We start from the raw sequence: 20,684 nt of genomic DNA, 5'->3' as shown, positions 1-20,684 counted from the left end.
ACGAAGCTGCTAGTTCAGCAGAACTGATGGAACAGCTTTGTTCTATCTTCACTGGTATAACAAGTGCTCCTGATGGCATTGAAGGAAGGACCTTAGTTCTTCCCCAGATCATATGTAGTTTCCATCAGTAGAACCACAGAGGTCTATCAAGAGGAGGAAATGACACTTGTAAAAGTGTCCATGCACACCCTTCTATTTGCCCCAGGAACCTTAAACATCACCTTGCCATCTATCAATTATAACATTTTCCTTTTAATTTTGAACATTACAGATTCTGGGTTTGGGGTTTACTTCTAGTCCTCATGGAAATTACAGAGGCAGATAACTTTTTCTTTCTTATCTGCATCCCTAGGGTTTAATTCATCTATTTTACTGGCAAATTTCTATGGCAATGGTAGAAAGGGCTCTGGAATCCACCCAAAGCACCAGGAGGTATATAAGACCCATAGGCTGTGGGTTGCCTACCCTTATCCTCTATGAACAATAATCATATGGAAGGAGAATCATGAAGATATTGATTATATTAACATCACTTTTTTCTCTTCGTCCTTGTTATCCAGATTCCTTGTCAGTGTCTTCCATCTGCAGATGACACCTTTAGCACCATAATGCTTAACACACACAAAATGGTGTGGGTCTTTGACCTTGGCTTCCCCATGGGTAGCCTTCTCACTGCACTGGTGTTGGCCTCCTGCCTCATCTTGGGTGTCTCCAGCCAGACGGCCAACAGCTTCAAAGACAGCACCATCCCTTTGGAGAGTCTGGGGCAAGATCAAACTTACAGAATCCTTCAGGCAGGCGTCTTCCCAGATCTTATAGTCCCCTCCAACAAGTCAAAAGACTTTCCTGGGGATTCCATCACACAGGCTCCACCAGCGGTCATGTGTACTAAGCCAACAGAAATCCGGGAAGCCTTCAAATACATCAACACATTTGTCTCTTGTACTATCTTCATAGTGGGGATAATTGGAAATTCCACACTGCTAAGGATCATCTATAAGAATAAGTGCATGAGAAACGGACCCAATGTCCTCATCGCCAGCCTTGCTCTTGGAGACCTTTTCTACATCCTCATTGCTTTGCCCATTAATGTGTATAAGGTATTTATTTATTTTATTCATCACCTTTCTAACTTACCGTTGCTTTTAGAGTGGGTTTATCACATTGCTATGATACCCTTTCTTTCAAATCAGGCTTTACTTTATTGATCGGTGAGATGAAGTAAACAGATGCTCAAATATAAGGTTGATAATGGTAGTCCATGCATGATCTAAAAAGATGCATCTGCCTGGGACGCAACCAAGAAGAGTCCATAGAAAGTGGTACATGTATTACTGTAATGGTATGCGGGAAAGACTTCGGGAGACTGGGCCAAGAAATGCTGCCTAGGGAACAATCAGATAAGAGACAGCATAGCCCACAGCTGGATAATGGGTAGGGCAAGAGGCTCAGAAGGCACTCTCCCTAGTTGTAAAGGAGACAGCGGGAGATTTGTACTTTCAGACTTGCAAGATTCTGTTAATGTAGTGTTACAATAAAGTAGAATTAGCTCACCTGGTCATGTTTCCTGTCTGGTCTACCTGGGAAGGCTGACAATTAACTGCAGGAAATTCCAGATTTGATCCCTGATCTCTCCAGTCAAAAAGGGCTCTGAATAGTAGTGATGCCAAAGGTCTTTGTCAGAGAACTGGCCATCCAACTTCTGTCACTTGAGGTAGGGTGGGATTTCTACATGCTGAGAATACTCCTCTGGTAGATTATTCAAAACATTCTGCTCCGGTCACCCGAAGGAATGTAATCCACTAGCCACTGCAATGACCAGAATACATGGATATGGGAGAATAAGGAGAATTCTGAAAGTTCAGTGGTAACAACAGAGTGGAAACATGGAACATATATCCTACTATTATTTTTCTCCCACTTCACTGCACTGCATTGCAGTAAAAAAAAAACCCAGTAGAGTTATTGTTGTGTAGCTCAAGAGCCAAAAGTTGATCACATGTCATAAAGGCAGAAAAATTAGACTTAAGTAGGAGGTCTCCAGGCCAAAATATCTGTGAAATATAATTGTTTCATGTACCCCTCCCTCTCAGACTTTTCTGTTTTCTGGATTTTTACATAGTCATCTCCTCAGAAGTCATATTGGCAAGGACTCAAAAAAGTTGTATATTTGGAGTAATCTTCTCCAACCTGGTGTCTGTCTAGATATGCCCCACAGTGGCTGGAGTTCATAGAAGGACCAATTTAGTTCAGTCCGGATAGCTCCTTGTGGAGGATGTATGGGTTCCAAGTACTTTAAGATCCCTTGGACATCCCAAGGAATTGCCATCCATCTCACCTTCTGCCTGAATTTAGCCTTGCAGCAGTAATTAGTGTTTTACTGAATTTGGACATTTCTCTAGCATCTTTGCTCTCTCTATATAAAGAAAATCCAACAGAAACAGTTTTAAATATTTTAAAAGGAGGTGCAGAATAAGGAATGGTTGAAGAAAATAGGAGTCAGTTATTCCATGTTCACTATTCCAATTATTCCATCTTCACAAACCCCATGATACAGAATACTTACAATCATTTATACAATTATAGTGTACTTACAATCATTTGCAGCAATTCATTTCAAAGCCATGCATTCATGTCCAATAATCCTGCTCTTTCCAGTTTTAATTAGGTTGGGAGAATACTTTCCACCTAAGAGGAGGTGAAGAGGTGGGGAAAAGCTGGAGAACACCCAACCCATTGATGACTTAGGCACCTAGAGATTGCTTATACCTAACTGGTCAATGTAGCATAGTATTGTCTAACCCAGGATGGGCAATCTTTGGCTATCAATCTTAATTGGTATTCTTCTATTAGACAGAGAGCTGCTCCCAAAAGGTCAGTAGGAGCAAGATGCAAGAGTGACCAACCCAGAGCAGGTGGAAAGGCAGGAGAAAGTGGGGCCAGTATTATTTTCCACTAGGGTTTTGTAATTTATTTATTTGTTTGTTTGTTTATCAAATTTGTCACTGCCCATCTCATTACAAAACAACTCTGGGCGGTTTACAGAAAATATCAATATTAATTAAAAATACAATATAACAATTAGTCCTAAATAAATAATAAATATCTTCCAAGAAGTGACGGTAGCGAGAAATGATGAGGCTTGGGGAGTGTCATCAGGACGCCAGCCACCCCCAGGGTTGGTTAAAGCTCTTCTTGCCCCACGCAAGCTGGCAGAGCCAGGTATTCAGTCCTTTGGAGTCCTTGGAGTTCTCTGAGCTTCGTCCTTTTTTGCAAATGTTTCATTACCTGGCTAGGTAACATCTTCAGCACTGAAGAACCAAGCTCAGAGAACCCCAAGGACTCCACAGTTCAACCCTGAGCTACACATATTTACCGCTATTCAGTTCTTCCTGGACAGCTGGGAGTGTAGGGGCCTGCCACACCTCTGGGGGGAGAATATTCCAAAGGGTGGGGACAATGGCAGAGAACACTCTCCTCCTGGGCCCCGCCAGCTGGCATTTTCTTGCTGATGGGGTCCGTAACATCTGCCTGAATGGATGGGACAGGTCAATGTAGTGGGGACGAGGATCCCTCAGGTAGCCTAGACCCATGCCATGTAGGGCTTTAAAGGTAATAACCAACACCTTGAATTGGATCTGGTAGCAAACTGGGACCCAATGCAGCTCCCGCAGCAAAAGTGTTATATGTGCCATCCTTGGGACACCCAAGTTTGTGTTTTGGGTTAGACTGGGGAAGTCAAAAAGCTATCCCAGAAGGCAGGGGCAAACCACTTCTGCACCGCTGCCAAGAAAACGGTGTGGATGTGTCCATAAAGTCACCAGGAGTTAAACTCAACTTGAAAGAGACTTATTTTACTCACATACTAGCTGCCATTTCAGCCTAGGTCAAGGTGTTCACAGTGGTGTATAATTCTTACAGGGCATAGGTCCAAACTACTGATAGGATTTCATATTTTTGTACAATCCACCCCACATTCTTGTGCCATCCCTGGACATTCATTATGGGTCCCACCGTGGATGCGTGTGAACTCTACGATCAATTGTACTTTCTCTATGGAGGGACAAATGCTAAGGAACGAATCGTTCCTGGAGTTGAAGCAAGCCTTTACTGGAGGGGGCTAAAAGTAGATTCAATCACTCAGTCTTGTTCATGTTTTAGTATTTTTGCCTGGCTTCTGTTTGTATCAGGAGATAGTCCAAAAATGCAGAGAATGTAAACATGCAATCACCATTCTCAAGCGATCTTAAGAAAGGAAAGGCTCAAGCTTTATTACATGTAGGCATGTGCAGAAAAGCAGCTCATTAAATCTGAAGTGGGTGTACAGTACATTCTCTAGCAGCTCTCCTACCTGCCAAGTGACTCTCCACTGACTGTCAGCCATTCCTGAATTTCAAAAAAGACTTCGTTCCTAGCTTTCTTAGTTCCATTCTCAGGAAAGCCTGACATGTTGATGTTAAGTTCCCACTTTTCTTGTTCTTAAGAGTTCTTAAAATACGTCTTTTTTTAATTATGTGGTTTTGTGATTGTTTTTATTGTATCATGCAGAGCTAGCTGATATACAGAGTCTAAATAAAAATATAAAGCAAGGAAGCTTAACCAGCCAGAGATGCTGGGAATCGGGGGTGCATTTGAAAAGATGGTGATGATTCTGGAGGGACAATAGCTTCTAAATGCCTAATTTGTCTGAACCCTCTCTGTTACACAAATACCCCCACATTCTCCCAAGAATCTTCCATCATGGACAAATCATGATGATTTCTTTCCTTTTTTTTTCCTTCTTCACAGCTTCTTGCAGAAGATTGGCCTTTTGGTGTACAGGTGTGTAAACTGGTGCCATTCATACAGAAGGCCTCTGTAGGCATTACCGTCCTCAGCCTTTGTGCGCTCAGTATAGACAGGTAATAAGCCCTTTGGAGCATTTCTCGTTCAGCCTGACTCATCACCTTCTCGGTCAAAAAAGTCAACCGGGTGGCCATGATGGTGCAATCAAAGCTCTGCCTGGTTTTTCTATATTTCTGATTGGCTCTACGAACCTCCCCTCTATACAAGGTACTCCATCTTGCCTACGTGAAAGGGGATGCAGCTCATGAACCCACCTGTTCTACAAGGGTTTGGAAGAGTTGAATGCACCATGTCAGCACATGCAATGTGTATTCGAGCCCAAAGGGATTTTGAAATTCTCCTTGCTGAGCATCCCATATGTAACTGCCCGATTATAAACCTGGTTGCTGGCTACCACTTATTTTTCAATGTTGCCTTAATCTCTTAGGTAGGAATCTGCAAAGAGCAACTCCTTTGTTTCTCATGTAGGTACCGAGCTGTGGCTTCCTGGAGTCGGATCCAAGGCATCGGGATCCCCATGTGGAAGGCAGTGGAAGTGACTTTCATTTGGGCACTGGCCATCATCCTGGCTATCCCCGAAGCCATTGCTTTTGACTTGGTGAAACTGAATTACCGTGAACAGATTCACTGGGTTTGCTTGCTGGCCCCGGAGCAAAAATCCAGTTTTATGATGGTGCGTTCTCTCCTTTGGTGGTGCTAGGAAACAGAGAAGCTGAACAACCAGTAGGCTTAGCATCAAATGTATATCTCTTCCTGCTTTGAAGGTACAGGCCCTTTTCCTCTGGCTAGTTGGGAGTAGCTGAAGGACACAAGGATTGTCTGGAAACTTGATCTCACTCTGTATATCCCTCATTCCAGCCAATGTCTTACTTGTCAGTCTCCTCCATTCTGGTGCTCCCTAACTGTATTGGGACTACTTCTCACCAGGACTGGCTGGGAAGTCTGGGAGTTGTAATCTCACCATATATGGAAGGCACTAGCTTAGAGTAGGCACGGGAAGGAAGGGAGGGAGGGAGGGAGGGAGGGAGGGAGGGAGATTGTTGTAGAAAACCTGTTACCAGAAAGGAAAACGAATCATAAGACAATAAAACAATACATCTAAGCCAAAGCTTTGCACAGAGGCATGGCTTGGTAAATGTATTTTGTAACCCAGAATGTGAATGAACAGCTCACATCTCTTAAAAATTAATGAACATAAAATGTACCTGTATGACCCTCAAATTTGAAAATATAAGGGACACCATAGAAAGATATGGACAAGGGCTTCTACCTCCCTAGAGCCCCAAGGGCAAAGTCTCTGAGGATAAGGAGTCTTGTGAAATCTACCCACCAATAATGCAGAAGGAAGAGCACTAAAACGGACTCTAGAACAAGCCCATCTTCCTTTACTCTGAGTTAGACTGTGTGAATACCCTGCAGGGGAGAGCTTGCGGTGGTCTGACATTTGGTGGCAAATGCATATTATCATCAAAGAAAGGCTGAGTTCACACATCAGACTAATCTATGGATTGTTTAGCTATGGTTTCTTTAAAAAGCCAAAGCTGGCTGCTTCACACAACAGTAGAACTCAAACAACCACACTTTTGCTTAGCACAGTGCAGGTTCCCAGTCTCTGCACATGAGCAAGCTTGGTGGTGCATCGCTCACAGATTCCTTGAAGCTGTTTCTTTCTTTCCTTCCTTCCGTCCACAGTTTTACAAGGACGTGAAAGACTGGTGGCTCTTTGGATTCTACTTCTGCTTGCCTTTGGCCTGCACAGGGGTCTTCTATTCCCTCATGTCCTGCGAGATGTTGAGCAAGAGCAATGGCATGAGACTGGCCCTCAATGATCACATGAAGCGGGTGAGGTCCCCCAGATAAGACTGAGGAGATGACCTTCATCTTGGGCTAAACCCATGGTTTGGGGAAGTTTCCTACCTTATCAATTCTATTTCTTGCCACTTTTCCATAATTGTCCATTTCCATGATGGTGGAATGATGTGCGTTGGTTGAAGCTGTCCTTGGTCCTGCCCCTGGAAGTGCAACATAGCTAAGGAATTAATGCACCTCTTTCTTTGACAATTTGCTGATCTTCTATGTTCCAAAAAGTGCAGTAGGTATCTAGCCTATTATTCCAGCCAAGTCTGGAAAGTCAAATCATAATTACTGGCTAGGGTGGGCAGTAGAGGAAGGTGGATGGATTCAGTGTCTGGAGGTCACCAAGGTTAGTAGCCATTGATAGACATGAACTTCATGAATTTGTCCAGCTCCCTTTGGAGGCCATCTATATTAGCAGCCAACCACACATCTTGTGGCCATTACTCTACTGGTTGATTACATTTCTTCTGCATGAAGAAATATTTGCCTCTTCTTTGTGTTTAATTTTATATTCAAGATTGTGAGGGCAATCTTATTTACTTATTTTTTTTATTTAAAAGACGTATGTATTTATTTATTATATTTCAAATTTAGTCTCCACCCATCTCACTCTGGGCAGAACACAAATAGATAAAACATATCTAAAATAATAAAAGAGAAATAGATGGGAGACAGGAAAAGGCAGAGACTCATAAGGCCTGATCTAAACAATGGAGTGGACAGGATGGAATGACATACAAGAGAATTGCCCATATTTTTCTAATCTTCTCCTATTCATTCCAATGATCGCATGTGTGTTTTCCAGCGCCGGGAAGTGGCCAAGACAGTGTTCTGTCTGGTGGTAATCTTTGCCCTCTGCTGGCTTCCTCTCCATCTCAGCAGGATCCTCAAGAAAACCATCTATAACCCACAAGATGCTGATAGATGCGAGCTGCTTAGGTGAGATCAATATGCAGAAAAGCCGTATGGTGATGGTTGAGACTTTAAGTACCCCGGGGCAAAAAAAGCTGTTTCCACAATTAGTCTCTTCACTTTATTTATTTTTTTTAATATATTGATTGAATTATGTCTACCCCACCTAGCTGGGACCTTCAGGACTACATCCATGAGAAATCTCCATAAAACTGCAAACAAGACAGCCATTTCTTGGATAAATGCAATATAAAGCCTTGATGCGGGGCTGTAAAGGAGGGATAAACATCTAAGGACACATGGTACAAATCACTTCCAAGAGTTTAATGGATTTTCCCCAAGATATAAGGTCTTCAGGCTGATTTAACTATTGCTTTGATGATGGAAGCTTCTGGGCTGGGCTTTATGAGAACTGGCATCATCAGGACACAGGGCAGTCCCATGCAATGCAGGAGATTTAGTACCGATCACCATTTAGGTCATATGTCCAAGAACGTTTCACAAAGGTATTCTGCTCTATATCAGCAAGCCCCTTCTGCAAGATAAGCATAGGATTGATTTAATTTATCAGATTTGTATGCCACCTCACTCCCCATGACTCTGGGTGTTCACAACAACTACAACAAGAGAAATGCAATAATGACCAGTAAAAAATGGAAGATGGTGAGAATGACAAACCAGACAGGAATGAAGTAAAGGGGCTTCACTCTCCCTCAACAAAGCAAACAGCCAGGTCTTCAAGGCCCTTCTAAACAACAGAGGGTGGGGTCATCTGGATCTTTGGGGGAAACCTCATTCCAGAGGGCAGGCATTGCTACAGAGAAGGCACACTTCCAGGGTCCTAATAGATGGCATTGTTTAATTGAAGGGTCCCAGAGTGCACCAATCCTGCAAGATCAAATTAGCTGGGCAGATACTATGGGAGACAGGAGGTCCCTCAAGAATTCAGGCCCTATGCCATATAGGGTTTTATAGGTAACAACCAGCACCTTGAATTGTACCTGGAAGCAAGCTGGCAACCAGTGCAGCTTGTGAAGCAGAGGTGTTACATGGGCATACTGAGGCATGCCCATAATTGGCCATGCCACTGTATTCTGAACCAGTTGAAGCTTCCAGGTGGTCTTCAAGGGCAGCCCCATGGAGAATGCCTTGCAGTAGTCAAACCATGAGGTGACCAGGGCATGAGTGACTGTCTGGATGACTGTCTGGATGACTTGAACTGAAAGAATTGTCAAAGAACAGAAACAGGTTGTACCTTCCCTGATATTTTGACCTCAGCTCTCCTGATACAGAAAGCTAATCAGGTTACGTTCTAGTTAGTACTCCAATAGGATAAAGTATGGAAGGCTATAGACCAGGCTGGGAAGTTGAAAGAACATCCCAGAAGATGGGAAAGCAGTGGCAACCTCTTCCATAGCATTGGCAGGAAAACTGCTCGATATGCCTCTGGAGTCATCAAGAGTTGACCTTCTCTTTGAAGGAGGTGTTACCTTACTTCACCTTAACATTCTACATGATGGGTCTTTCCTTTCTTTTCCCATCCAGTTTCCTTCTGGTAATGGATTACTTTGGCATCAACATGGCCTCTCTCAATTCCTGCATCAACCCTGTGGCTCTCTATTTTGTCAGTCGGAAATTTAAGAACTGCTTTCAGGTAAGAGAGTTGATGAAAAGATGCCATGTGATGGGAAAGAGGGAGGACATGAAGTGAGGCAGCCCAATCAGGATCAGTAAAAATAGAGAGGAACAGTTTGTTATTATTACTTCTCCCTTCTATGATCACTTCTCCTTCTCTCAAGAAATCCCTGTCCTACTCTTGGAATGGATGCAGTTTGCTCCTCAGTTCTATGTCCGTAATCCTTTTTGCCTCCAACTCCACTTAGCAGAGGCTCAAATGAAAATTAGATGGTTTGTAAGCAGCAGCAAACCATCTATTATGGTGGGGAGAACACAGACCCTTCTCCTTTACCACCAGCAAGCAGAATTGGGCTAGCTGTGGTTACTGCCACCCTACCTGATTCACAAGATTGACAGAGAGTGTGAAGGCAGAGCTACAACTAGTGACTTCTTAGCCCATTCTGAGCCAGGAAGGATGAGACAAAGTTCATGACCATGTCTGTGACCTGTCAATCTCTACTTATCCTCCTCCAGTACTGGGTAAAGTCGGAGGAACCAGCAGTGCTCAGAAGCCTGCAGTCTCTCCACTCCTGCTCTAAATGACTTTGATCTCTGCTTTGTGTCTCCTAGTCCTGTCTTTGTTGCTGGTGCCAACGGCCAGCACTTAGCATCCTACCAACAGATGATAAGGGCTCCGTGGGGAAATGGAAAGCCAATGGGCAGGAACTCGACAGGAGCAGCTCTCATCTTAGTAACAAGTGCAGTTCATCTTAGATCCAGGAAGAAACAAGATGAAGACATTTCATTGGAATTCTGAGACAGACATCTTGGATGCTGGGACTTTGGTTTGGGGTATTCCTCTTGAATTCACCTTTCTTCCCTAGGGGCAGGAGGTCTCAATCATCTGACTTCAGACACAATCCTTTAAAAATCCTTGCTAAATGTTGTTTTCCTCTTCTATTTTTCCTCTTTTTGATCTTTTAATGATCACCTTCTCCTCTTCCTTACTTATTCCTCCTTATGGAATAAAAATTTGTTTAGGACCATAAGAATGGGCATGATCCAGACTCTTCTGCCTTGCATCACCAAGCAGAAGCAGCTAGGGGGTGATACTGGGCAGGAGAAAACAGAAAAGGGTAGGGGTTGACCCATACCTGAAAAATGGTGCTATTCCCAATGAGCATTGCTTGTCATAGTCACATCATCCAGGCTTCAGGATCATAAAATGTGATTTCCTATTAAGCTACGCTTTATACCTTTAAGTAGGTAGGAAGATGGAATCTCTTGGACTACCCATTTTCCTTTCCAAGAAAGTGCAGTGCAATTCATAGTTCATCTGCAACTGAGATTACATCAAAATGACAGTATGCACACAGTAACACCTTAATGCAAACTTGCGTCCCAAAGTCTGGCATAAATATGTAAGTGATCTTTTTTGTGCAATGTTGCAACATTTAATCACATCATCCATTCCCTTCCTTCCCAGTGAATGCCCACGATGTAGTTGGACAATGTCATAACGTATTCTTGTGATGAAGCTGAAGACCAATAAGACTTAGTTTGAAATTCCCAGTCAACCCTGGAGCTCACTGGGTGATTTTAGGCCAAGTACTTCTCTCTCTGCTTAGCCTACCTCACACGGTTCTTGTAGTGGGGATAAAACATGGGAAGACCCATAGCAGGTGCTTTAAGATCCTAGAGGAAAAGTGGGATATAAATGTGATGTAATACCAATAATGGCAGAGTAGAATGATCATTGGGTGTAGAGGTGTCTGGAGAATAGCCTTGAAGAAGGTATGCAACAGCTGTTACAAAAGCATCAGCTTAACCCAGAAAAACAGGAGTGAGTGAGAATGAAACTCAAGATTGCCTACCTTGACTCTCTATGCTATAAGAAGGGGGGGAGAGAGAAACTCTCTCTGGCTTTCCAGATTGATGACAGTCCAATCCAAGTAGGTCATGTCAGGAAATAGACTCTACAAGAAATACTGGAACTGTACTTCATTGTTATAGAGGTTAATAAACTTGAGATATCCTAGAAGAACGCATCACCCAAGAAGCTGAAGAGCTTGGGGCTAATCTCATATGATCCAACTGGATGCCCAACTCACTAATTGTTGGTGGAACCATGGTTGACTAGAATCCAAGTTAACAAAGCCATAAACTAACAACATAAATTATCCATCATAGTGAGCCACAACAGCTTTCCGACATGTTGCATGAACCTAGCAAGAACAAGGATGACAGCAAATCCAAACAAAAGCCCTGTTTGAGAAGGAGGTATGCCTTTAGGAGCATATGGCTTTCCCTATCAGCATTTTACCTGGGAAGAGTCCTTGACACAGATAGAGTAAGGATTAGGGCTTTATTAAGTCTCTAGGAGAGGGCATCCAGGCAGAATCTCAGTTGCTCCTGTGTGGTGGTTGGTGAAATTCTTTCAGTAGGTTTCCTTCTCAATTAGCATTCCATAAGATTGTTGACTTTATTTCGTAATGCATTATTTTGTAGGATCCTGTTTGTTAATGCTAAAATCCAAGCAGTCATTGGGGTCTCCTGGCCTCTACTACATATTATCAATGTATTATATGTCCTTTTTCCCATTCTTCATAAGGGCATTTCTGATCATAGACTTCCTTCCCTAGCTTGGAGCCTTCCAGATGTCCGATATTCCCAGCTAGCATGACCAAGGGCTTCAAAGTAGAGACTATTTTAGTCCTTGTTCAAACCACTTCTTAACCACAGGTGACTTTTGCTTAATGTTATGTGGTTAGGAAATGTAACTCCTATGTATATACGAGAGTAACTTGCAATCTTTGGGGAGGGAGCCACTGCTGTTCTGTCAATGGTGGAAAAATGAAATGTAGAACAAAGATCTCAGAAAGCTTAACTTTCTTTCTGAAAAGCAAGTTTCTTGTCACATGGCAGTCCATGTATGTTATGTCGGGTAATTCTGCCAAGATCTTGGAAGCCTGAGAGGCAGAATGTGCGTGTATTGAAATGAAATTACTGAACTAAGTTCGAGGGCTTTGGATGACTTGGACTGGTTACATCCTGTACCTTGACCATTGTTCCATTCTGGGTCTTCACTCATTGTTTCCACAATCCTATCTCAAGCCAGCCACATTGAAAAAATGGAGCCAGCAAGCACCATTAGGGTAGAGTGGTACACATGTTAAGAAAAATACACAACCCAAAACTCCCTTTTCTCCTATCAAGGCAGGGGAGCAAAAACTGATAATCTGCATGTGACTTTGGAAGACCTTTCAAAAGTTGCCACCAAATATTACTCTTTAGTGTCATGAATCCCGAAAGAAACACTGCACGTTTTACAGAATCCCTCCCTTTTACTACTCCAGAAGCATGTATATATGTATGCATGTATGCCCTGTCCCCTTAGTGCACACATTTTAGTATGTTTCCAACCTATGAGCTGAAATCACCCAAGATGTGCATTGTTCTACTGCACATCTATCTCTCTCCCTCACCCCCATCCCTTTTATACAGGCAGCTTTGCTCTCATTTCGTTCCTCATATTAGGACAGTGTTTCTCAACCTGGGCAACTTGAAGACGTGTGGACTTCAACTCCTAGGATTCCCCAGCCAGCATGGCTGGCTGGGGAATCCTAGGAGTTGAAGTCCACACGTCTTCAAGTTGCTCAGGTTGAGAAACTCTGCATTAGGAAGAGAATTAAATATTCTGCTGATAAAGACTGAGATTATAATTCTAGATCCATTTACTGGGAACAGCTCCATCAAGTTCAATGTCTTTCCTTCAGGATAAACCTCATAGTGCTAAATGAGCTTTAGGCCTCTACTAGACTGTTTCCACAACCTGACCCTTTCCAGATGTCAACTTCTAGAATTCCCACCAAGCATAGGCGACACCTGTGAAGTCTATGCTAACAATCCAGGCCTCTAATTTAATTTGGAAAGATGATTTATGAGAGATTGAATTTTGGATCCAGAACATTCCTAAATCTCCAGCTGATCGCTTCTGAGCTTTTTTTTTTTGGAACTCAAGTAGCCTCTGAAGGGTTTGTAATATACTCCATGTATTATGATTTAGGATTTTCTAACAGTCTATGTAAACCTTAATGTAAGTGTGTTTAATTTGGATTAAAATAATATTGCATTGCAATTTTTCTCTGGATAAAATACTGGTTAAAAAGGTACAAATATTAGTGATTATTAATAGATCTCAGGTCTACAATTATAGCTGAAGTGATATGATCAATATATAAGAGACAGCTATCCACAGCCTTGAAAGAACAAAATTTGCAACAGCATCTAAACCTTTTGGGGGAACTGCCTTGCTGTAAAGGGACTGAAAGATTTTCGTTCAGTTGTACACAGTAGCATGGAAAACCCTGTATTATCTTAATTCAATGCGAACCCAAGATCCTCACCAAGGAAAGACTGAAAGCACTCTGAATCGAGGCAAAGCTTTAGACAAATGCTAAATAGATAATGCTTCTAATTTATCGGTCTCACATGAGCCTCTGGAAAATGCAATATCCTATGAGACAATTTCACGAATTACAGAATCAGAGGGCTGAAAGGGACCCTCGTCGTCTTCGTCCAACCCCTCTGCCAATTTTATTCAAAGCCCAAGACATTTTCTTATGACCTGGTGGCAGAAAGAAGTGCCCCTACAATTAAAAATATTCCAATGTTTCCAGCATCTGCAACAAAAGTTAGGCCTATGCTCAGCCAAGCTTGACTTCTTTTGACTACAGGTAGTCCTCAGTGACCACAACTGGGACCGGCAACTTGGTCATTAAGCGAAGCGATCGCTAAGTGAAACCGTGACTCTGCTTATGACCTTACTTCAGCTTTCCTTTGCTTTACAGACCTGCGAAAGTCATCAACATGAGGACTGGTGGCAAAGTTATCTTTTTATCACTGTCGTAACTGCGAACGGTTGCTAAATGAGGACTACCTGTATTTAGACACAGGATCATAGGGCTGAAAGGGAACTCGGTGGTCTTCTAGTCCAACCCCCTGTCCAGAGCAGGAATCCTCTCACCATCCCAGACCAACGGCCGTCCAACCTTTGCTTGAAAACCTCCAGTGATGGGGCATCCACAACTCCAAGAGGCAGGCTGTTCCTCTGCCTAATAGCTTTCACAGTCAGGAAATCCCTCCTTATTTCAAGTTTGGGTCTCTCTGTAGAGCTTCCACCCACTGGTTCTTGTCCTACCCTCGGGCACAATGGAAAATATATCCACACCCTCTTCCCTGTCACTGTGATGGAATGGAATTATGAAGGCCAGACTCGGGGAGAAAAACATTTTCTTTCATCTCCTGAGGTGAGAGGGAGAGATAAGAGGATGAGACTGGCACCTCCCTGAGGAATTAACAATGTTGTGGCTGGTATTACTTGGGAGCTGGGGTTTCAGTCTGGGAAGACTGATGTCAGGCCTAGCCAAGGAACTCCAAGAGACCATGTAAATTCAGTCCAGCAATGTTTATTAGCTACAACCTCTAGCAAGAATCTTCCCAGACTGAAACCCCAGTTCCCAAGTAATGCCAGCCACAACACTGTGAATTCCTCAGGGAGGTGCCAGTCTCATCCTCTTATCTCTCCCTCTCGCCTCAGGAGATGAAAGAAAATGTTTTTCTCCCCGAGTCTGGCCTTCATAATTCCATTCCATCATAGTGACAGCCCTTCACGAGTTGGACGATGCTATCATGTCTCATCTTTGCCTTCTCTTCCTTAGGCTAAACGTGCCCAGTTCTTTGAATTGTTCTTCATAGGATTGCCCCTTTCACCGTTTTTGCCCTTCTCTACACATTCTCCAGTTCCTCAGCATCCTTCTTGTATTGTGGCAACCAAAACAGGACACAGTGTTTCAGGTGCAGTCTGACCAGGGCAGCAGAGAATGGAGCTATCATTCCCATGGTCTCTGATGTCCCCACTGTCCACAAAATTCCAGCCTTCCCCAACTGTATGTCCTTCAGATACCGTTTTATTAGTATCATGGTCAGGTAAAACCATCACACGCCTTAGTCCCCGATGACTTTGGGGAAGAACATCATACTCGGCTATTCTGATAGCTTTAAAAAGAGATTTCAAATTCAGTTGTACAGTCAAACGAAAATATATATTTTGGGTCAATCACAAACCTGCGCCCTTGAATAGTGACCACCACTGATAAAAGGCTGGCAGTATTAACACAGCATTCTTGTCACTCCCTGGCGACAGATGTGTTAAAACCTAAATGGAGAATGAGGATTCCATCATGCAGATATTAGAAAAGCCTCTGGAGATCTTTTAAAAAATAAAATGTCTTTTAATAAGTCATAGTCCCCAAACCAGTTACTCTGTGCAGAGGTTTACCCATTACGTTGGTGTCGCCGTGCTATTCCATAGTCTCGTCGTTCTTGGTCTTGTATTCTTCTACGCTTGCCTACAATAAAAAGTAAGCAAAGATCCTGACCTTTTGGGTTACAGCAGGGTTCCTCAACCTCAGCAACTTTAAGATGGGTGGACTTCAACTCCCAGAATTCCCCAGCCAGCATGGCTGGCTGGGGAATTCTGGGAGTTGAAGTCCACCCATCTTAAAGTTGCTGAGGTTGAGGAACCCTGAGTTACAGAATCAGAGACAGGCAGTACATCAAAAGTCAGTTAGACCAGTCCCTTTATTAATGGATTTCTGCTTGTACACCATCCGAGCCCGAAAATGGCCACAAATAATTGGTTTCTTAAGATCTCCTCCTTAGAATGGCATCCAGGCTCTTCCAGGGGCATTTGGCAGGCTTTCGTCACAATGACCAAAACGACATCACATTCCAAGCCCTGCCCCTTTTGTACATGTGTGCAACATCATGATGCGTGCAATAAGGGGCGGGGCTTGCACTGTGATTCCACAGCACTGCTTCCCTCATTCTGATCCACCTTTCGACACAGTTCCCTGTTCCAGATCCAAACCCTGTCAGAAAGATAGCACTACAAGCGTCTGGGATGAAGAAGATTGGGAGACCAACTGCTGGAAAGAGGGTCCCACTTCCTGTACTGGCTTAGATATGACAGCCACCCCTTAGATCAAAGGAGCACTGCCCTTTCATGGTATCCAACAGGAGTGAATCTGCAGGGAGGCAGCAAGATGGTGGATGGAGGATTGCACTGTAAGCCCAGCCTTTGTGAAGACCTGAATCCGTGCCTGCTTATATATCATGATGCACCACCTTGCCGATGTTGACGACCCCCCTAGGCATCGCTGTCCAATGAAGAGTTTGGGTTTTCAAGGTGTTCTATGTCAGGTTTCTTACTCCCTGTGCCATTTAGCTTCAAAACTGTTGGTCTGACTTAGTTTCATCTGCAGCCTTCTATCTTTCCTTTCCCTAACATGTTACATGCTGCTCTGCTGGGCAAACCGCTCTGACCCACCTTGAATGTGCTAAGTACATGCTGGCAGACACCCATAAGGTCCTCCAGTCCCTTCTGGAACGCCTCCACCGCAGGTAGGCCCCCTGGGTGATCAGACAATAGGTCAGTTTTATTTATTTTATAGTATTTGAACACTGCTCACATCACCAGAGTCTAAGTACGTAGCTCACATCAATACGATGATCAAAGTCATAAAATGCTAAAAACTATATAATCCCCTGGAGCCCTAATAGGATAAAAATCATTTATCTTCCAGTTCCTGTATTTCCCCTTGTCAGTGAGTGATGTGAACAGTAATTATTATGCTGCATTTTTATTAACCCCCTTCTGCCATTAGCATGGAAGACCAAGAAGGAGCTGAGCCCTCTGCCTCCCCCACCAGCTGATTTCCTGGCCTGTTTGCAGTGGCAGTCTGCAGAAGGGAAGTCCAAAAAGTCAAGATGGCAGCCATGGCAGTGCCAACCAAAACGCGCCCCTTTGTACTTGTGCCTTGATGGTGATCTGGCCTTTTGACCTCCCCTGCTGCTGCCCATATATTCTGCATATACCCTTTAAATATTTTTTTATTTGTTTATTTATATTTGTTTGTTTATATATATATATATTCTATATATACTGCTGCCTATATATTCTGCATTTATGTTTGCATGCAATTCTTGGCCATCAAAGGCAAACAACCAAGTTATCTAAAGCAGGCTGCATACTTATTATCTGTGTAGCATCTGAAGATCCAAACCGTTTCATACACAATGTAAGGTCGAAGGCTTTCACGCCCAGAATACGATGGCTGATGTGGGTCTTCTGAGCTGTGTGGCCATGTTCTGGAAGTTTTGGTTCCTAACGTTTTGCCAGCATCTGTGACCGGCCTCTTCAGAGGACAGGAGCATGGACAGGAGCGGTTCTCTCTGTGCCCAGGATGATGTGACCCTTTGTGGGTATTTATGGGAACCAAATATTTAGGAACCAAAACTTCCAGAACACGGCCACACAGCCCGGGAGACCCACATCAGCCATTTCATACACACTTTGTAGCTACAATTCTTAGAGCAATCTCTGTACTTAGTATTATTCTCCCTGAAACTAGGCAGAGATGGGAACAATCTCAGGATGGAGAGAATGGCTTGCTCAAGACCATTAGACAAGTTCATAGCAGAAGCCAGATTTTAACTGGACACTTCCAATTCCTCGGTCTCTTAGCCAATATCTTAAATTCTGGGTCATGGTGCAAAACTTCTCCTGGCTTAAGAATCATGCCAGAGATCCAATGGCATGTCAAAGGCTATCCTGGGGGAGAAAAGGATCCAGTTTGTGAGGGAGACATTCAAGGGTTTTAAGAAAGGAAGAGTGTCTTAAGTATCTTAAGTTTCTGCAAGATTTAAGACAACATCTTTGCCTCTTAACCTCCTCTCTGCAGAAATGAAAAGAAAAAAAAAAGATGAAACATTTGACATATTGCAATCTGGGAGGCCAAAGAAGGTAAGTTTTATAGGGCCCAGAAGCTGCACTTTCTGCACAAATCTTTTATGCACAAAATCCTTGCTCTGTGGTTTAATTAGTGCAGAATTAGTTCAGAATCTCTCCCTCCCTCCCTATCCTAAAATGGATGGCGACGTGTAATCATTCTGGAAAGACAATCTTCCCCAGGGCAATGGAGCTCATGAGCAGAAAAGCTGGCACGAGTTTTCTGCTCATGATACAAGAAGCTGGCAAGCCAATTCTGTGGCCCTTCAGGAAATGGAGCTGCGCGCTCTTACCTCTGGTCTGGACGCGGAAGTTGATTTTGCTTTCAGAGGGGTGAGTAATGCTGTAGCCGCAAAACTCAACTTCAGGGCTACAGAGAAACAAAGAGCAGATTATAGGAGGAGAAGAGAGGATGTTCTGTGTGCGTCTGCTGCTATGAAAATTATACACTAGGAAAAGCTAGGCTCTACGCTCAATACTCAAACAGGTATATGCTGCATGATGGACAACCAAAAGCACTTCTGTTCAGATATCCTGCCAAAATTTTTTTTTACTGTGATTTTGTGTTATGCCTGAAGTGACAAAAGACAATACCAAACCATTGTGAAATTGTAACCACAAACCGACACTTAAGCTGGGGCCGTAAAACTGACAAAAGCCGTTTTAGCCAGTGTTACTTTCTTCTTCAGAAGTAGAGATGCCGAGCAGCCGTCTCCAACTGCATAGCAATGTTTAAGTTAAGTTGTAAGAGCCAGTCCCAAATCACCTACTTCATCCAAATACTCTTTATTAAGATATTCAGATTCATATAAACACCCAGTTGCATGTCCCACTGCACCCCCATTATACAAAGCCATTGTGCGATTTCGTGCACTGGAGAACCCATCCACCTATTTAACAAACCGCAGTGAAGCAAACCACCGTTTACTGTGAAGTGTGAACCGTATCACTGTCTCCAAACGGCAACAACTAATTTATGAGATCGGGGTGCAGCAATGCTTTGGATTCGAGGCGAAAAGGTGCTCTGAAAGTGTGCGCAGGTCGTATTTGTCTGCAACCCCTCAAACAAATGTGATTTTCATGTGATTTCACGGTGGTTGTGCTTAATCCCAGGAAAGGCCCAACTGCTTTACTGAGTGGTAAAGAGGTATTATAGGAGTGCCCCTGTGTGCTCTGAAGCTGTTCTTCTTGTCTTCGAAGCAGAAACCCTTCCCTATCCTATTGAGAAACCTTGGTGCTGAATCCACCTGGCAACAGAAGCCTTTACTTACTTTTTCATGATCATGTATCTCAGAGAGTTGCCAAGGGTGTGGTCCTCATTGTGGAGCACAAACGTGACACAGCTCTTGTCTGACCCCTCAGCTCGTACCTGCAGGCAGGAGGACAGGAATAAAATCTCATCAGGAGCTGGAAGGTAAGGGTGGGGTATCTTTTTTATTTCTTTGGTAAAAATGTCTTGGGAGCAGTACACCTGTGTTAGGAGGTGCAGCACCAGCCCTTTCTGCTACTTATTCTCTCTATTCATCCATTCCCCAGCTATGGTAATATCCTTTGGCTTCAAGGCTTGGTTATTTCTCCCCATTAACATAGAGAATGAACAGATGGCAGCTGTGTTGTGTCCTTCTTCTGACAACCGGCTGCATTTCCAGGCTGGGAAAAGCATCAGAAAAGCTTCTTTTTCTTTGCCCACCGTGGAGCTGAAGCAAACCGGGGGCCTGCAACACCCCCCCCCCAGGCTGGATTTATTCCAGATTAACCTAACTCCAGGAGGAGAGTTGCGGAAAGCAACATATATGGTGTTCTGAGTGCCTTGGAAGGAGGCAGAATATACATTGGAGGGACGGCCACCCAGAAATATTATACAGATATTGCACAGACATGCCTGCTGTAAAAATACTTTTGCTACATCCTTGCTGTGCTTACAGATTTCAACACTTGGTTAAGGCAATGCCAGAGGAAAGGTGGTGAATTCCCCTGGGAAGCTGAGTCCATCAAAAGTTGCCAGAGGCACTTTAATTTGGATCCCTGCAAGAAGCATATCCTCTTTTTTCCATGAAAAAGTAGTACCAAGTGAACTGTAAGAGTGATCAGCCAGAAAAAATGAGTAAGAATCTTATCCTGGGCTGCAATTCATATTCTGCAGCGGTTGCTGCTGCTGCTGCTGCTGCTGCTGCTTAATTAGGGTGGCTTTCGAATGGCTAAAAGCCGAGGAAAAGGCTTCACCTGGTGGATTTCGGTCTGCTACACTAGCCCTTAAAAGTCCCAGCAGCACCGCCTGAGAAGAAATATTCTGCATCGGTTTCCATTGCTGATTACGATAACTGGGTGGTTGCTGATTTGGTTTAGGCCGATGAAAAGGCTTCACCTGTTGGATTGCGGCCTGCTAGGTAGCTTTTAAGAACGGCGCCCCTCACCCCTCGCCCAGTCTCACCATCTGCAACACGCGCGGCTGCTGCTTCTCCTCCTCGTCCCCCATTTTTCCCGCATGCGCTGGGACGCAGGGGATGCCGGGAGTCGTAGTTCCCAAGTCAGGAATCCGCTCCCCTCTCGCTTTCAAACGGAGGATGCTACGAGAAGCGCCGCGGGAAACGCCTCGGCCCTG

General features: G+C 43.7%; 2 protein-coding genes across 4 annotated transcripts; one reads left to right on the top strand and one right to left on the bottom strand.

Annotated features, from left to right (window-relative positions):
* The first annotated feature begins 349 nt into the window (after positions 1-349).
* On the top strand, positions 350-10,005 carry LOC103060646 (endothelin receptor type B-like). The gene is made up of 7 exons (XM_007436628.4): positions 350-1,100; positions 4,789-4,901; positions 5,314-5,518; positions 6,538-6,687; positions 7,508-7,641; positions 9,160-9,268; positions 9,862-10,005. Exons 1-7 carry the CDS (start codon positions 609-611, stop codon positions 10,003-10,005), a joined length of 1,347 nt encoding a protein of 448 aa, XP_007436690.2. The 5' UTR covers positions 350-608.
* Positions 7,924-20,672, bottom strand: LOC103059759 (DNA-directed RNA polymerases I and III subunit RPAC2-like). Of its 3 annotated transcripts, XR_015798093.1 has the most exons (8): positions 20,514-20,672; positions 19,354-19,451; positions 18,376-18,452; positions 16,622-16,704; positions 15,572-15,641; positions 15,358-15,448; positions 10,386-11,207; positions 7,924-8,149 (listed from the first exon to the last, which is right to left on the bottom strand). XR_015798093.1 is itself a non-coding variant. In XM_088151714.1 (6 exons), the coding sequence occupies exons 1-5, from the start codon at positions 20,556-20,558 to the stop codon at positions 15,594-15,596; spliced, it is 351 nt and encodes a 116-aa protein (XP_088007840.1). In that variant the 5' UTR covers positions 20,559-20,672; the 3' UTR covers positions 7,924-8,149; positions 15,572-15,593. The 3 variants fall into 3 exon arrangements, 1 of the variants encoding a protein (XP_088007840.1); XR_015798092.1 differs by lacking the exon at positions 10,386-11,207; XM_088151714.1 differs by lacking the exons at positions 10,386-11,207; positions 15,358-15,448.
* Positions 20,673-20,684: the final 12 nt, after the last annotated feature.

The sequence above is a fragment of the Python bivittatus genome, unplaced genomic scaffold, assembly GCF_059951505.1.
Source record: "Python bivittatus isolate LINGU-HERP-01145 unplaced genomic scaffold, Pbiv_v1 ctg000670_np1212, whole genome shotgun sequence".
Classification (NCBI taxonomy): domain Eukaryota; kingdom Metazoa; phylum Chordata; class Lepidosauria; order Squamata; family Pythonidae; genus Python; species Python bivittatus.
This window is presented reverse-complemented; position numbering and strand designations above follow the sequence as displayed.

What these genes read in the sequence shown, in the direction of transcription:
- LOC103060646 (XM_007436628.4), top strand. Translation starts at nt 609, where the DNA reads ATGCTTAACACACACAAAATGGTGTGGGTCTTTGACCTTGGCTTCCCC. An exon ending in TGCCCATTAATGTGTATAAG is followed by an intron (nt 1,101 to 4,788) that starts GTATTTATTTAT and finishes CCTTCTTCACAG; the next exon opens with CTTCTTGCAGAAGATTGGCC. An exon ending in AAAAATCCAGTTTTATGATG is followed by an intron (nt 5,519 to 6,537) that starts GTGCGTTCTCTC and finishes TTCCGTCCACAG; the next exon opens with TTTTACAAGGACGTGAAAGA.
- LOC103059759 (XM_088151714.1), bottom strand. Translation starts at nt 20,558, where the DNA reads ATGGGGGACGAGGAGGAGAAGCAGCAGCCGCGCGTGTTGCAGATG. An exon ending in AGATACATGATCATGAAAAA is followed by an intron (nt 18,453 to 19,353) that starts GTAAGTAAAGGC and finishes GTTTCTCTGTAG; the next exon opens with CCCTGAAGTTGAGTTTTGCG. An exon ending in CTTCCGCGTCCAGACCAGAG is followed by an intron (nt 16,705 to 18,375) that starts GTAAGAGCGCGC and finishes CTGATCACCCAG; the next exon opens with GGGGCCTACCTGCGGTGGAG.